The 16,146-nt window shown below is 44.5% G+C and overlaps 1 protein-coding gene across 1 annotated transcript in view; it reads right to left on the reverse strand.

The window, feature by feature from the left end:
* RXRG (retinoid X receptor gamma) overlaps positions 1-787 on the reverse strand; it is a 43,957-nt gene extending 43,170 nt beyond the window's left edge. Inside the window, exon 1 of the mRNA XM_060088368.1 lies at positions 739-787. Within this exon, the coding sequence (XP_059944351.1) occupies positions 739-787 (49 nt within the window). The remainder of the gene's footprint in view (positions 1-738) is intronic.
* Positions 788-16,146: the final 15,359 nt, after the last annotated feature.

Here is a 16,146-nt window from a genome sequence, read left to right on the forward strand (position 1 = left end):
GGACCACCCAGCCCCTCCACCAACTCCCAGATTGCAACCGATGGCAGCGACCCTGGAAATGGAATTGGGGGCAGCAGCAGGGGAGGGAACAAGAGGCTATTAGCAAATCAAAAGGGGAGAAAACAGAGGAAGGAAAACAGGGTGGCAAATTAAAGTGCTATGTTTTCTTTTAAAAAAAAATCCAATTCTAAGGAAATCTGCTTTTAAATAAAGCAATCAGTCCCTTGTTATGAAGTATCCCAGGGACCCTTAATATAGGCAAAACCTTTTTAGTCACATTTTTTTTTCTGCATGGCAAGTTGGATAATAGGTACCTCCTAGTAATTTCCCCTACCTTTTCCACCCTTCACACCCACGCAAACACACCGGGTTATAACAATGCACTTAGTCTACCTTTGCCTGAGGCATATTCCCAAGCATGTGGGTTGAGGCTCTCCTTAGAATATCCCCATATCCTCCCATCTGTTCACTCATTCTGATGTACAAACAGATCCTCACCTACGGACCATTCTCTTCCCCTCTCTCGCTCCCTCCCTCTCCCGGTCCCTGTCCCTCTCTCATGCACACACACACACACACACACACACACACTGTCACACACTCACACGGAAACACACTATATATGCCTATAAACATATATGCTCTCCTAATTCAATCCTAATCCAGTTATCCGGATCTCCCCGTCTCCGCTCCGTCTCTCCAGACGGTCCCCACGGTGAAGCCATGTGAAATACTCACCTCCGAAGCCTGTGGGAAACTTCATGAAGTGAGAATAATTTCCATACATGTTGACTCTTCAGTTCATAGTCCTCCCGGGCGCGTCTGCTCAGTCGCTCAGCCTCTCCCGGCTCCCGAGCGCAGCCGGGCTCCCTTCAACTTGGGCTAGCAAGAGTGGTCATTGCTTCCTACCAGCCCGGGCAGCTCGGGCTGGGCCAGCCCTCTGGGATTAGTCAGGAATCTGCCTCTCGATCTGAGAGTCCACATCGTGCGTTGAGCCGGCGGTGGCGGCAGCAGCTGGTGCCTGTCAGTAATCACGCATAATGCCGCCGCCGCTGCCGCCACTGCCACACTGCCACCGCCGCGCTGCCGCTGGAGATCCTGTTGCTAGTTTGATTAAGTCGGGGCTGGGCTGCTGCGTGCGACTCTTCCACCTTCCAGCTGGTCCCCAGAGGTCCCCACCGGTGGTGGCACAATCTATTATCTGGGAAGCCAATCGATGTGTGACCGCCCCAGAGTAGGTCAGGACAGAGGAGGGGGAGGTGGCCGGGTGGGGGAGTGGGGGGGGGTGGGACTCTTTAGGTGCCTTTTCTTTACTTGCAGCCCCCAAAATCAATGGGGTTTTATTAAAATGCATTTTCTCACTGCGGCTTCTATCTATCCAATGCACTTGGTATTTGATCTGGGAAAGGCGGTGGGGATAGGGGCCAAGAGAGAACAGAGCCCTTTCATAAACACAAGATTGGCCAAGTGTGAGAGGTCATCCCCAGCTTTGGAAAACTAAGCCAGAGTGGCCCTTAGATCTGGGGTGGGCCCCTACGGTTCTGGTGGCCGGAAGCATTTGTCTGTGCTCTAAAGGTAGAAGCTTGACAAGGGCAGTTAGAAGCCAGAGCTCGCTGACACAGAAAACATACAGGTAGGGCAGACAAATGGGGTGGTCCTTCTCTGATATTTCACTAGAGGGATGCATTTACCTTACATACCACTGTCATCAGGCCACCTGTTCAAAAAGCACCACTGAGTCCTCAGTGGCACAGAGACACTTGGGTGCAACCAACCCACAGATGAAAAAGCCTAACCATCGCTTTGATGTTTGGATCTACTATACAGCTTTCCTGACAAGCCACTGCTCCACCTATACTTGAATACCTCCAATAATGGGGAGCTCACTACCATTTCATTCTATTCCATTTCTGGACAGCTCTTACCATGAGAAAGTTTTTTGTTAAGCTGAAATCTGTCTCCTCCCTGCCGCTTCTGCCCACAGGTTCTAGGCTACTCCCTGGAGCCACGCAGAGAAACCTGTGGGGTCTTTCACAGTAGGATCTTCTGCAAAGTTGGAGATAAATCTCCCAAGCCCATAGTCTACCTTCTCTGGGCATTCTGGCCTCTTTTATTCATTCCACATATCACCAACTGTTCAAGACTATTCACAGCCTATCCTTTTTCTATGAATATACTTCAATTTACAGAGATTCCCTTATGGTAGGGAAGGGGGTAGGCCAGATTTGGATACAATACTCCAGATATGGTTCAAATCTTCTTGTGCTGCATGTATTGGCAGGGCAATGGGAGTGCTATCAGCACACCCTCCAGGGGTCAGAGTCATGGACTGGGCTCTGAGAGGCTGAAACAAAGATGAGAGGTTTTCTCCTGATGCAGCATGGCTGATAGTCAGAGAGGCAGTCAAATCAGGGCCCCATGGGGAAAAAAACCCCAAGGTTCACACGCTAGGAGGACCCAGAACAAAAACTGAGAATAAAGGGCAAGAGGCAGGAACAAAGTCAGGAGGACAATGGGGGAAGAGGCCAAGATGGACGTCAGAGCAAAAGCGGGTCAGGAAGGAGGAAGAAAGATCAGGCCATCACCGTGAAAAGTCTTGGTGACTGGAGCTCCCCTGGCTAGTCACTGGTCTCATAGCATCAGCTGAGATCCAGCGTGGACGTGACCAGTGCAAAATACACACAGAATGTCATTTGCTTCCTTGCATTAGCTTCTGATCAGCCCCACATGCTTATTCATGTTGGAATTGATAAATCCCACACCCCAAGTTGTATTCCCTTTATGCATATTCTCCACCCCATTCTTGGGCAATTGGTTTGGGAGTCAACACGCAATATCTTCCTATATTCCTCTGAAATGAAAACGTTTAGATTCATTCATCAGCCCAGATTTTTTGAGATCCTGCTTCTTTTGTCCAGTGTATTTTTTATTCCTCTCCCCATATCATGACTTCTGCAGATCTGATGAACTGCTTTCCATATTTTATCCAACTTGTGGGTAAAAATGTTGAAAAGGACATAGCAGGGACGTCTTATAGCGTACCACCAGAAAGTCCATTCATTAGTACCAGTGACACTTTGTTCTCCCACTTTCTAGTTTTATGTCCTGGAGAGGGTGTACCTAAAGAGAAAGTCCCAACTCAGAAGCCAGCCTTGCTGGCAAATCCCAGGTCCATTGCTTATAACCTCGTGATATTGGCAAGTTACTGAATCTCCCTGGGCCTCTGTTACCACATAGGTCTGTTGTGAGGATTAAAGAAGCCAATACATATTAATCACTTAGAATGTGCCAGATACATAGTAAGTGTTCAATATGTGTAAGCTATTTTGATGATGATGATGATGATGATGATATAACTTAAAGCGAGTCAATTTACCCCTTGTTTCCTTTTTCTCATTTTTAAAAGGACGGAGTAGGTTAGATGAGTTCTAAAATCCCCTTCACCTTTAAAATTCACTGCAAATTACAACATATACACGCTACTATACATAAAATAGATAACCAAAAAGGACCTACTGTATAGCACAGGGAACTATACTCAATATCTTGTAATAACCTATAATAGAAAAGAATCTAAAAAAGAATAAATGTATATATGTATATTTATATGTATACATATATACACATATATATACATATATATATATAACTGACTTACTTTACTGTACACCTGAACCTAACACAAAATTGTAGATCAACTATACTTCAATAAAAGAATAATAAATCAAAAAAATTAAAAGAAATAAAGTGGAAAAAAATTCAATGTAAATTAATCCACCACCCATCCTGTAATTGCCCATCTTCTCCAGAGTGGTATCTGAAACAAGTGTCTTACTGAAGTACAAACTAAATTTTCTATGGTACTCCTGTCAGAGGAGAAAATAAGTTGCTCCAACATAATTGGCTTTTCGGTGAACCAGTGCTGGCAAGGGTTCTTCCAAGCACTCAAAAACCATCCTTTAGAGAGCTCTCTGTAGAGCCTTGTCCAAGGTCCATGTCAAGATGACCTGCTGGTGGTTTGTGGTGAACTCTGCTTTCTTCCCCTTGTGCTAAATTAGGTGTACTGTCTACTTATTTTCCTCACAGAATAAAGACCAAATTCCTTAGCCTGGCGTGGAAAGGCTTCACCATCACATCTCATCCTATCTTTTGAGCCCTACAGAGGAAAGTGCTCTGGGAGAGTAATGCGAGGCGTCCCCTCCCCACCACTCCACCCCCATCCCCCCCCCCCCACTGTCCAGCTGTGTGCCCTTGGGCGAGCTCATTTACTCTCTGGGGCAAACACCCATACCCCCGACCTCACTGAGGTTTCTGCATTTGGTTTTTGTTTTGTGGATCAAATGTGATGAGAATTGTGCATACGTTTTGGTTTGGTTTGGGGTTATGTCTGTTTGTTTGTTTCATATTATAAAGTTCTATACAATCAAGGAAGTAATATTTTCTTGCTTTTCTTTCTTCCCTTTCTCCAATGGTCCCTTCTGCTCTTGCTAATTTGCTCATTCACTGTGGGAGCACAGTATGTTCATTCCAACTTCTGGTTCGTTGTTCATGCCTGTTTACCTTCTCCCAACTGTTTCCCCACATAAAATTTTCTCACATAAACGTTAGAACACACAATAGATGCTCAATAAATAGTTTTGCATTAAAAAATGCTTGATATGATTAGACCCAAAATATCCCAGCCTGCTGTCCTTGTGAGATACCTTCCATATGGTTTAACATTCCATAACAAGCCATAAAGTACTAAGCCTAAAGTACAAAAAACACGAATGTGGCTTTTCTTTCTAATCCACATTTTTTGCTTGGCACCACTGTGCCTTGTTTAAGACCATTGTTGATATAACAACTTTATCCTAACTTAAGCCCTTCCCAGACAACCCTGTGTCTCAGTCCCTCCAGTGTCTCCAGCTGGTCCTCAGTTTTCATTAGGATGTAAAATTAAAAACCAAATACTCAGTATCCATAGTGGGAATTGGTTAATTCATTCATGAGAATCCTGAGCTTACTTCTTGTCAAGGCTAATTATTTATTCCCCTTAAATGATACATTCTGCTTTTATGAAAGCCATTAGTGTCTTTGAGTAAATGTAAAGGGCATGTGTTTTCACTAGTATGTTCAACACAGACTCAACATAATATCTCATAGTCACTCTGGTAATGAAAGGATATAGCTTTACCACTGGTCTTAACTTTTTTTTTTTTTTTTTTTTTTTTTTACTTTTGACCAATGGTGATAGAAAATAATTTTTGCAGCAAACATGAATGAAAAACTGAAGTCACTTATTTGTGAATTGCCAATAGACATTAGATATACAATTTAGACGCAAATATCTCCACACTGATGCTATGGATTAATAGTTTTATATTTGTGTGGTACTTTACTTACATGACAATATATTAAGTTCAAGTGTTTTTTCCAATACTGAAGATAAATATGGCAGGCTGTATTATCACAATTTTATAAATGAGGAATTTGAGACCAAGGCTGTGACCGCAGAGAAGGAAAAATAGCTAGTCTAACAAATTGCATTTTGGATGTGGTCTCACAGTTAGGTAGTGGCAGAAATGAGTATAAACACCAGGGCCCCAACTCTGACTCCTAGCCAATGTATCTTGCACCAGACCATGATCCTTCTCTTATTAATGACATGTTTCTGTTTTATGTATGTGTGTATGTAAGAGGGGGTTTCTATTTATATTGTTTTTTTCTCTTTGCCATCACTCATTCATTCACTTATCATTTAGCCAACACTTCTCGAGACCTTTCTTCCTGTCAGTTACTGGGGATACACTAAGGGACAAGATAGATAAAGTCCCTGACCTCATGGAGCTTATGCAGTCGGATGGAAGAGATGGATATCAAACAAATGGTCACAGACCTAAATATATCATTATAACCCACGTTAAGTACAAGGAAGGAAAATAATTAGATGAGATGAAAGACTATAGCAGGGGAATCTAATTTCAATTGAAAGGCCAGGGCAGACTTCTCTGAGAAAATGACAGTTATACTCAGATCTGAAGGATGAGTAGGATTCAGCCGAGGGGAGAAAAGAGAAGGTGAGGAGAAGGTGTACCAGACAGAGGGAACAGAGAATCTAAGAGCCCTGAGGAGGAAGTGAGCTTAGTGCATTCAAGAAGATGAGGAATAAAAATGTTCAGGTCTCCCCTTTAGAAGAGTTCCGTCGTTCCACTTTCTCACCCACAATTCGATGTCAACTCTGTACTGCTGACAACCCTCCTTCCTGGCTTTGTCTCTCCTTCACATGCTGGTCAAATTCAGATGACTTGCCATTTTCGCATGGCACCACCCCAGTAATCCATCTTCGTTCTGCTCCTCTGCCCAGAATAGCCTTCCCCTCTTTCTGCTCTCTGTCCAAATAACACCCATTCCCCAAGGCCATTCTCATAAGGCCTTTTATGTGGCTCTCTGTTTGAACCACTCTCTCTCCTAGACTCCCATAGTCTATGGTTGGGACCACTCTTGTGTCACTCAACATTATTATTAACTCCTGTGTTATTATAATCATGAATGCAACTGAAACCCTGTCTTACTAGACAGCAGAGCTTAAATAACTGTCAACTTGGTCTGAGTCATTTCTGTAGCCCCAGCTGTCTTTACAACAGAGTCTAACACATAATAGAAATCTGGTAAATGTATGATTAGCAAATGACTAAGTTCATTGATTAGGCTGAGATCGCCTGATGTCAACTCCAGGGCACTGGACAAGAGGAGATGAGTGGTCCTAAGTCCCAACAGTCTTTACAGCCTAAATTTCATTTTCATGAGCTCTTTTTTTCTGGAATCACAGACTCACATGTGGACAGGCTCCATGCTGGCATTAGTGCAGTACATCAGTCTTGGTGACTGAGATCCTCTGAGGACAGAAATGAAGTACCTAATTCAGAAAGAGTGCCGATTAGCTTTAAATTAGAACTGTCTCAGTTATCATAAAAAATTGGGACATTTCCATAATATGTCCAAAAGCATGTGCTATATCTACAAGGTGTCATCCATGGCTTTGCAACCAGTCATGTTTGTATTGTAGCTAACTGCTCCAGTCACTGGCAAAACCAGCTGACTGAGTTAAGTGTGCCTTAAGGAAGGGATTTCCAAACTTTTCTGTGCATTAGAATCATCCAGGAAGCTTAAAAAATTAAATATACTTTTGTCTACCTCCAGGATTATTCACTTGGTCTGGGGCTGTGGTCTGTGTTTTGGAACCGTTCAAAGAATCCCAGGAGATTCTAACACGCAGATGAGTTTGGGAACTATTGACCTAAGGAAAGAGAAGCTTTCTACAACAAGAGGCTAAGAAGGACCCATCAGCAGAAAATGAGAAAGCACTTCCCAAGATAGTTCCAAGGAACCAATAAGATCCACTTTGCCCATCTGCTAGTATATCCAACTGGGGCTTATGAACCCAAGAAGCTCTTGCTTAGCAGGAGATGTGGTGGCTGAGGCCATCTGCTGCATAGACTTGCATATACTGACTTGAGGTTTGCTGGCACTGTGTTCTCAGCATGACATGCTCACACCCCACCCCGTCTGCTGTCAAAATCTTACTCGTTAAAGACACTATCTAAAGGCCGTTTCCTCTGTCAATCTTGCTTTACAGATAGTACTTCCATTGCTTTCCCCAAAAAACTTGCTTAAATACTTATTACAGCACTAGTTGGATTTCTCTTTGTATCACAACTAGTTGTTAAACTGGAATCTTCTTCCTCAGTATAGGGAGACCCTCTTATTCATCTTTATATTATCAAAGAATCTAGCATTTTGCTTTGTACACGTTAAGGGCTCAATAAATGCTCATTGAATGGATGTTGAGATTGCAGCTATGAACAGAACAGGCTTTGTCTCTGCTCTCATGGAGCTATGAGCCGAGAGTTTAAGGGTAACTTATAACGACCCTTAACTCCAAACTAAATAACATTGTCATAAAAATTTCAAGGTAGAAGCAACATTTATAGAGATGCCTCCATCTCTTGGTTCCCAGTCAAATGACGATCATAAAACCCTCCCTGTCATAAACAACTCAACCACAGCTGCAAAGCACATGGGAGCTCTCAGGATACAGAACAACTGTGATCATGCTGAGAGAAGAATAGGGCTGAGACCAGAGGGAAACATCTGGTCCCTTCCAGAGAGAGGCCAGCCATGCGAATATGGGACACTCTAATCCAGACTGGGTCCAGATCCAAGGAGTCCCAGCCAAAGAGGTGGATGTCAGCCCTAGACCTCAGAAAGGCCTGTTCAAGTCCCTGCGAGGGAGGAAAAGTACAGAGGCAGAGCCCAGCCCCCAAGACCAGGCCACTGTCACTTGAATTCTATTGAACCTATGTGTATTGAGCTGGCTATGGCCTACATGCATTCAGGTGTAGAGCTGGAGGCTGCAACCCAATCACACACAGGCCAAGCAGTCTATTTTCAGATCCCACTTACTCTTGGGGAAGAGGCTCTAAATATACCATCCAGTGACTGCTTGAGGCAGACGATCATTGCTGGCAGCTGAGCAGGGCGGGGCAGACAGGGATGTTAGGAAGCTCACCATTAACCTCAGCACAGCTCAAAGGCCCCACCACTTGTAGAGCTATATTTACAGAAGGGCAAGTGTCTGTTATATTTGACTGGGTTTTCAGTTAGGAGTGCTTGGGCATATGCTTTATATGGCAGTAAAAACCACTATTTTGCCCTCTCCAAAGATCCACTGAGCAAAGCATGTAGACGCAGCAAAGGAGGATTTAGGCAAAACTGACCTTGTTCTGATCTCAGGCATTTGTATCATAGCAAGATCTTGCAATTATATAAGCAATAGTACTGAAATTTCCCTTGTGTATAACACCTGAGAGTCTACAACATGCTTTTATAGCTTATTTATAAACAGGCACGAAATACTGTTAAAAGCAAACCCCAGAAGGGTTGCAGTTAGAAAGAATGTTGGATATTAAGACATGAGAATGTATCTTGCTGTAATGATTTTCTCCATAATGGGGAAGGCCTTTTGAGTTAGTGTCCAGCCGAGACATAGTCCAAAAGCCAAACACTGTATAACCACCTCCATTTTCAGGCAGCTGTTCCCAAAAATCCAAAAGGAATTTAGTTTCAGAAGGAATTGTGTGAGAGCTGCGTTAACCACCAGCATTCAGGTAACTCTGTCCAGTAGCAAAAGTGAATAGAAATAGCTGAAGACAGAGAGATAGTTGATTGGGGGTGGGAGGCAGGGGGGATACTGGGGTGTGGCACAAGGAAGGTCTTGAAGGTCAGAATGTTTAGCAATATCAGACAGAGTTTGAGTAATTGGTGTATTCAGTGTATGATATTAGCCTTAGAGGAGATAGTAGTGCCAAGTTTTGCTAGTATAAACCGTGGAACACCCAAGAAGCTGGGGTCTGAGACATTCCACCTGCAGCAGTGTTGCTCAGAGGGTCCAGGCGCATCTGCATCAGACTCATGTGGGGGGCCTGTTAAACACTGAGACTTCTGGGCCCTGCCTGGATCCTCTGAATCAGAATCTTTGTGGCCTGGACATGTGTCTCTTTAACAAGATCCACAGGTGAGTCCTATGAGCAGTGAAATTTGAGAATCACAGCCTTACAGAGTGGTGTCTAAAGAAGGCCAAAACTTAACTGGGTATGTATGCCACTTTTCAGTATTTGGGATTATTCATTGGCCCCTCCTGGTTATCCTGCAGGCCAGCATGGATGCCTTGTCACAACCTAACTGACTGCCTAAAGGCACAGTTATTAAGTAGTGGAATCAAGCTCTGAAACCAATTCTTTTGACTCTAAATTTTGTGCTTTTTCCACTACATCTCACTTCACCTTGGAGATGCAATCCTTGAACTGTCCAAACTTCTATCCCTGGCAAACAGCAAGCCCAGCCTCTCGTCAGGTGAAGGTTCTGAAAAATGGGTTGAGTATGGGGGTCAGGTGGGAATGAGGTGGTGCTGGCCTGCAGCCACAAGTTTTTTTGTTTTTTGTTTATTTTTATTTATTTATTTTGCGGTACATGGGCCCCCCACCGCCGCGGCCCCTCCCGCCGCGGAGCACAGGCTCCGGACGCACAGGCCCAGTGGCCACGGCCCACGGGCCCAGCCGCTCCGCGGCATGCGGGATCCTCCCGGACCGGGGCACGAACCCGCGTCCCCCGCATCAGCAGGTGGACTCCCAACCACTGCGCCACCAGGCAAGCCCCAGCCACAAGTTTTGAAAAGACTTAGTTGGGAGAAATAAGCCTGAGAGACAGAAATAGCTCGAAGCGTTTAGTATACAGAGGGCCAAGTAAAGAGGTACCGCCTGGCAAGAACAATCTCAGAAGATCTGTTAGACAGACTGACCTAGAGGAAATGAAGGGTTGGCAGGGATTGAGGGCAGATCTAGAAGCAGTTTGCCGATGCAGAGCCATGCCGAGAGGAAGGCTTTGCTGGCCCCCTATGACTTCACCCATGAGCAGCTGTTAAGGATGCAACGCTATTTCTGAAATCGCCCAAACATCAGTGACTCTTAAGGTGGAATTTCAGACACATCAGCAGGCTGGGGCACAGATATTTAGGGACTGGAGTCTTTCTGACGCCGAGTCAAGAACTATGTGTGAGCTGCTATCACCCCCTCCCCCCCTTGGCCTGTGGTGATGCACTGGGCCTAGCCCTTTGCTGGCCTCAGCCAGCCAAGATTGGGAAGATTGTGAAATCAGAGATGGAGAAGGTAGGGGCAGCAGAGAGGACTTCCCCTTAACATCCTGGCAGGTAAAAATAGCTCCCGAGGACTTCAGGCCACCACAAGTGAAATCAAAAAGGGAGGAAATTCAATAAATCCAACAAGTAGTTCTTGAACATCCATTATTTTCCCAGCTGTTTGAAAGGCAGGGATATACCCTTTCAGTGCTTCAGGGAGGGATCCATCATGACTGGTAATTAAGAAAAGCAATCACGATGAGTGCTAAAAATGAATCACCCTTTTTCCATTGGAGGGCGGGCAGAGGACTGTTTTAAAACTTCCATTTATTGATCAGTTTGCCAGTGGTAGACCAGGAAGACGCCATGAGTGAGGTGGAGGGGTAGCTGCCACCTTCCTCCCTCCCTGTCCATCCATCCTGTACACTCCTGACAGATTAATCCTCCTAATGCACAATGCTGATGCGACTCCTCAAACCAAATACTCTTAATGGTTCCCCTTTGCCCACAGAGGTATCTGCACTGGGTCCCCTCCCACTTCCCCAGGCCCTCAGCTTCCCCTTGACTGAGCACATTCCAGGTTCTGGAAAAGTGTGCAGCTTACTCTTTCCCCAAACACGCCTTGCACGTTCCTTTGTTCCCCCTGCTGCTCTGGTTGCTTCACCCTCTGCAGCACCATCGTCTCTACTGCTTATCCCCTTTAGCTGAATCCTACTTTATCCTAAATGCCACCTCTTTCTGATCCTCCCCAGCTCGTAGTCTCCCCCTCTCTTCTCTCTGTGTGTCTCTCTGCATCTCTTTCTCTCTCTCCCTGCCCTTGAAACTCCCACCCTTACCTCCCATCACTAAGAACCTCCTGGTTCTGATCCACAACCAGCTCAGTCCCTTTGGATTTTCTCAATGTGAAGCATTCCCACCGACTGATACCACTGAACGTGCTGCTACTGAAAACCCATCCCTCAGGCCCTTTACTTTCACCTTCTTAATCCACGCTGTCTCCTTGGCCTCTACCACAGACTGGGCCTAGTTGTGATGAGGCCAGGACCTCAGTTTCCTTCTGGGGTGGAAGGGGGCCAAGGGGCAAGGCATGTCACCCCACCTCTTTGGATCAAATTCTTTTCTTTAGGAAGCTTTCTGTGTTTCAGCCCCCAATCCTTCCACCCAGCCAAGGTCAGAGCCTCGCTTCTATGCTCTTGTTGTGCACCCATTCTTCCTCCCCAGCACATATCACACTTATTATTAAATAATTGTGTACTGGGGGCTTCCCTGGTGGCACAGTGGTTGAGAGTCCGGTTGAGAGTCCGCCTGCCGATGCAGGGGACACGGGTTCGTGCCCCGGTCCGGGAAGATCCCACATGCCACGGAGCGGCTGGGCCCGTGAGCCATGGCTACTGAGCCTGCGCGTCCAGAGCCTGTGCTCCGCAACGGGAGAGGCCACAACAGTGAGAGGCCCGTGTACTGCAAAAGAAAGAAAAAAATTTTTTTTTAATTGTGTACTGTTTGTTTAACACCTGCCTCCCTCCATGGACAGAAGCTCCATGAGGGCAAGGCCCACATCTCTTTTATTCATCAGTGAATCCTGGGCCATAGTTGGTAGGCAATAAATAGTTGGTGAATGGACGAATGGCGTTTATAACACGCCACGCTGGATGACAGCTTGTGTGTATAACATGTCTCATCCCCCCTTCACTGGCTAAGAATATAGACGATGAAGGAGACTCTTTGTCCTCCCCCAACACTTTCAACTGTGTCTTTTTCATAGTATGTGCCAAGAAAGAAAGAGGGAAAGAAAGAGGAAGGAAAGGGGATAAAGAAGGGAAGGGAAAGGAAAGGAAGGGAAAGGAAAGGAAGGGAAGCAAGTGATGGTGGGTCAGTAACATCACATTTGATTCAAAAGCAGACACAGTAGTCCAAAATATCAACAAATAATTATTGAGCATCCATTCTGCAGAGCCATAGAATTATTTGTCTGTCTATCTGTCTGTTTGTCCACTGTAAGTGAAATAGTTGTAGGGACAGCAGAGGGTCAGGTTTTGAGTTCTTGCTTTGCCCCTGAGTGTCTGTACGACCTAGAACAGTCAGACCACTCTGAATGTCAGTTTCCAGTACCCTCAGCTTTTAAAAATGAACACAAAATTCTTAGTTCACAGGGATATTGTGAGGATTGAAAGAAGGGATGTGTTTGAAAGCCTTTTGTAAAATGTGACATGTGATAACATGTATAATTATTAGGAGTGCATGATGAAAAGGAAAAGGCAACAAAATGAGACATGGTTGGGAGCGTCTCTAGGCAGCGAGGTACAACCCAGGAGTGGGGCGTGAGGTCTGGGCTCTCTGAGCCTCTCTGTCCTGCCCCCTGACATATCCCTAAGCCTCCCAAGACACAGGTTCATCATCTTGTCAAATGGGCTCCGAGGCGCCTGGCTTCCTGGGAGGAGCGGGCTTACTAATAAAGAGATTGTTTTAATAATGTGAAGTACTGGGTGCTATGGTAACGGGCATTACATGATCTGGAGAAGAAGAGCACCTTTTGATAAGAATAGGGAGCCTGCAGTTGCAAAAGGGGAGTGGGGATGCACACAGGATGGGGGTGGAGGAAAATGCAAACATGGATAGACACAGAGTAGGCACCAAAGGGAACGAACAAACAGTACTGGTGGTTCCTGCCTCTCAGGCAGCCTCTCTTGTTTGGGTCCTGCTAGCTGAAGGGTATCTTGAGCATCTCCAGATTTCCTGCTGCTATTGCAATTTAGGATCCCCCTGTGTGCTTAAGCTGGTAGCCCTGACATTTTTTTTAAAAAGATACAAGCATGTGCAAAAATCTAGATAAAACCAGATTTGGGGTGATTTTACCAAAAAATTAGAAATGTAATGGGTTTTTTTTGTATTCTCCAATGGATGTTTTTAAGAAGTTCTCTTATAACTCCATTTGGCATGACCTCTGGGTTGTTGATGTTCTCCATGAGTCCTGCCAATGTGGAGAACCAGAAAGTTTGTACACGGTGAATAGAAGTTCAATGCCAATGCTGAAGTCCATACCATCAAACTTGATTACCCTGTCCACCTGAGGACACACTGCACAGCATGGAAGGCTGCTAATGCAATGGAAAGCATATTAGATGGGCAAAGAAGGGGATTCATGCCTAATGAGTTGTCTAATTCATGCCTAATGAGACGTTGGATTGGGTACTTTACCCACACTAACTTCTGCCAGGGAGTCCAATATCTTGGGTTCTGGGCCAAGCTTGCCACTAGCCAGCTGTGAGATCTTTGGGTTTTCTCAAAGAGAAGAACATCTGTTCACAGACACTTTTTATGATTCTGTTATTAAAAGAGTTTCCCCTTCTGGTGGTCCCTAAATGTCTCCTATTTAACCTTTGCTTTCTTTTTACCTCCTGCTAGTGCCTCTGTTATGGGGGAGGTCCTAAGAGAGTTATGATGATAAAAAGAGCTTAGTCCCCTCTTGGTTTTATCTCATCTTATGGCTTGGGCTCCTTCAGTGAAATATTAGTTGCCTCAATGGCAAATTGAGTGTTCCTATTTTTGTGTTTATTGAATATATAGATGTTTGTATTGTTGCCAGGACTAAAGGAGATGGGTATGAAAAAGAGGAGGGATTTAGATTAGGAAACTGAAAGAGCTCCCTGGCTAGTAGGATGTGGGGTCCACTGGAATGTAGTACCATGGCTGGCTAAGAACATTCCTTTTCTATGGATTTTTAGGAAAAACTAGACTTTTCCCTTCTTCCATTAGTGTAAGATCAAATGTGCCTGTGGGAAAAAGAAGGAACTGCTTACGATTCCTTTAAATGTTTTATGTGAATTTAAAGGAGCTTTGGATTTTTACAAAAATATTCTTTAGCCTGGAATAGAGCAGAATTTGAACAATGAGTAACTCCAGGGCATAGAATTTTAAGACAATTTCTATTTTCTTCTGCATACCTCTCGATATTTTATAAGTTCTCTATTACCTTTACCTATTACCTATTACATTTACAATGAGAAAAATAATATAAATATTTAAAAATTTTGAACAACAATATTCTTTAGTCTTCAGAATTATTTGTTTTTGCCGTTGGTATGTCACAAATCACAGCCCCTTTCCTCCATACATTTTATTTTATAAGGCAAATAGCTAAGGAATGACAGAACAAACAAACAAAAGAAGGATGGAATCCTTACCTCTCTAAAAAACCCACAAGGGTTGAGCCCAAACCCAACATTTTATGAGCATCCCTTTGGCATAGCCTCTCAGGGGTCCCCTCACCTGAATTACATTGGACTGTCTCATCCCATTAATGAATCAATCTCTTCAGCGGCCCCTCCCCCTCCTCTCTCTTCGACCCCCACCCCAACCTGTGATCATTTAATTATCATCTGCTTTTCATGTCCCTTGAAAGTCACTGAAAAGACACATCATCAAGATTCTTGGACCATTAAAACCCATCTTGTTCCTCTTGTATCCTGCTGATTTTCCATATGCCTTTATAAAGTGTGTGTCTTGTGAAATCAGAAGACCTGGGTTCAAATCCTAACTCTGCTATTTACAACACATATATGACCTTAGGAGATATACTTACTCTCTCTGAGCCTTCATGCTCTCATCTATGAAATGTAAACAATAGCTGTGAAAATGAGAGAGTTGTGAAAAGGTGAGAGAACACGTAAAAACGCATGGCACAGTGATCATTGCATAGTAGGTACTCAGTAAAAATAAGGAGGGTCTACGGCTGTTCTTATCTTGAGAGGACAGTTCAACTCTAAAACCGGTACCTGGGGTTACTCAGAAGTCCCACTGGATCCTTTTAATCTTTCCCAAGTAGAACCTTCAGCAGCTTAACCCCCAAGAGGCCAGGGTGATAAAGACAATTTACACAAGTCATAGCTGTCAACAGTCTGCCATTATGTGGACCTCTGATCAGTCTCAGCAACAGCACGGGGGGCTGAGTGTTGAGCCAACTCTGCCTGCCATGGAACATTAGAATGGTTCTCCTTTTTTAAAATTGTTTTTTATACAATTTTTAAAAGTTACTTTCCATTTACACATATTACAAAATATTAGCTATATTCCCCGTGTTGTACAATACATCCTTGAGCCTACCTTACACCCAATAGTTTGTACATCTCATTCCTCTACCCCTAAGTTGCCTCTCCTCCACACTGGTGACCACTAGTTTGTTCTCTATATCTGTGTCTGCTTCTTTTATATTATATTCACTAGTCTGTTGTATTTTTTATTTTATTATTATTATTATTATTTTTTGCAGTACGTGGGCCTCTCACTGTTGTGGCCTCTCCCGTTGCGGAGCACAGGCTCTGGACATGCAGGCTCAGTGGCCATGGCTCACGGCCCCAGCCGCTCTGCGGCATGTGGGATCTTCCCGGACCAGAGCACGAACCCGTGTCCCCTGCATTGGCAGGCGGACTCTCAACCACTGTGCCACCAGGGAAGCCCTGTTGTATTTTTTAGGC

This window comes from Mesoplodon densirostris, chromosome 2 (assembly GCF_025265405.1).
Source record: "Mesoplodon densirostris isolate mMesDen1 chromosome 2, mMesDen1 primary haplotype, whole genome shotgun sequence".
Taxonomy (NCBI): Eukaryota; Metazoa; Chordata; class Mammalia; order Artiodactyla; family Ziphiidae; genus Mesoplodon; species Mesoplodon densirostris.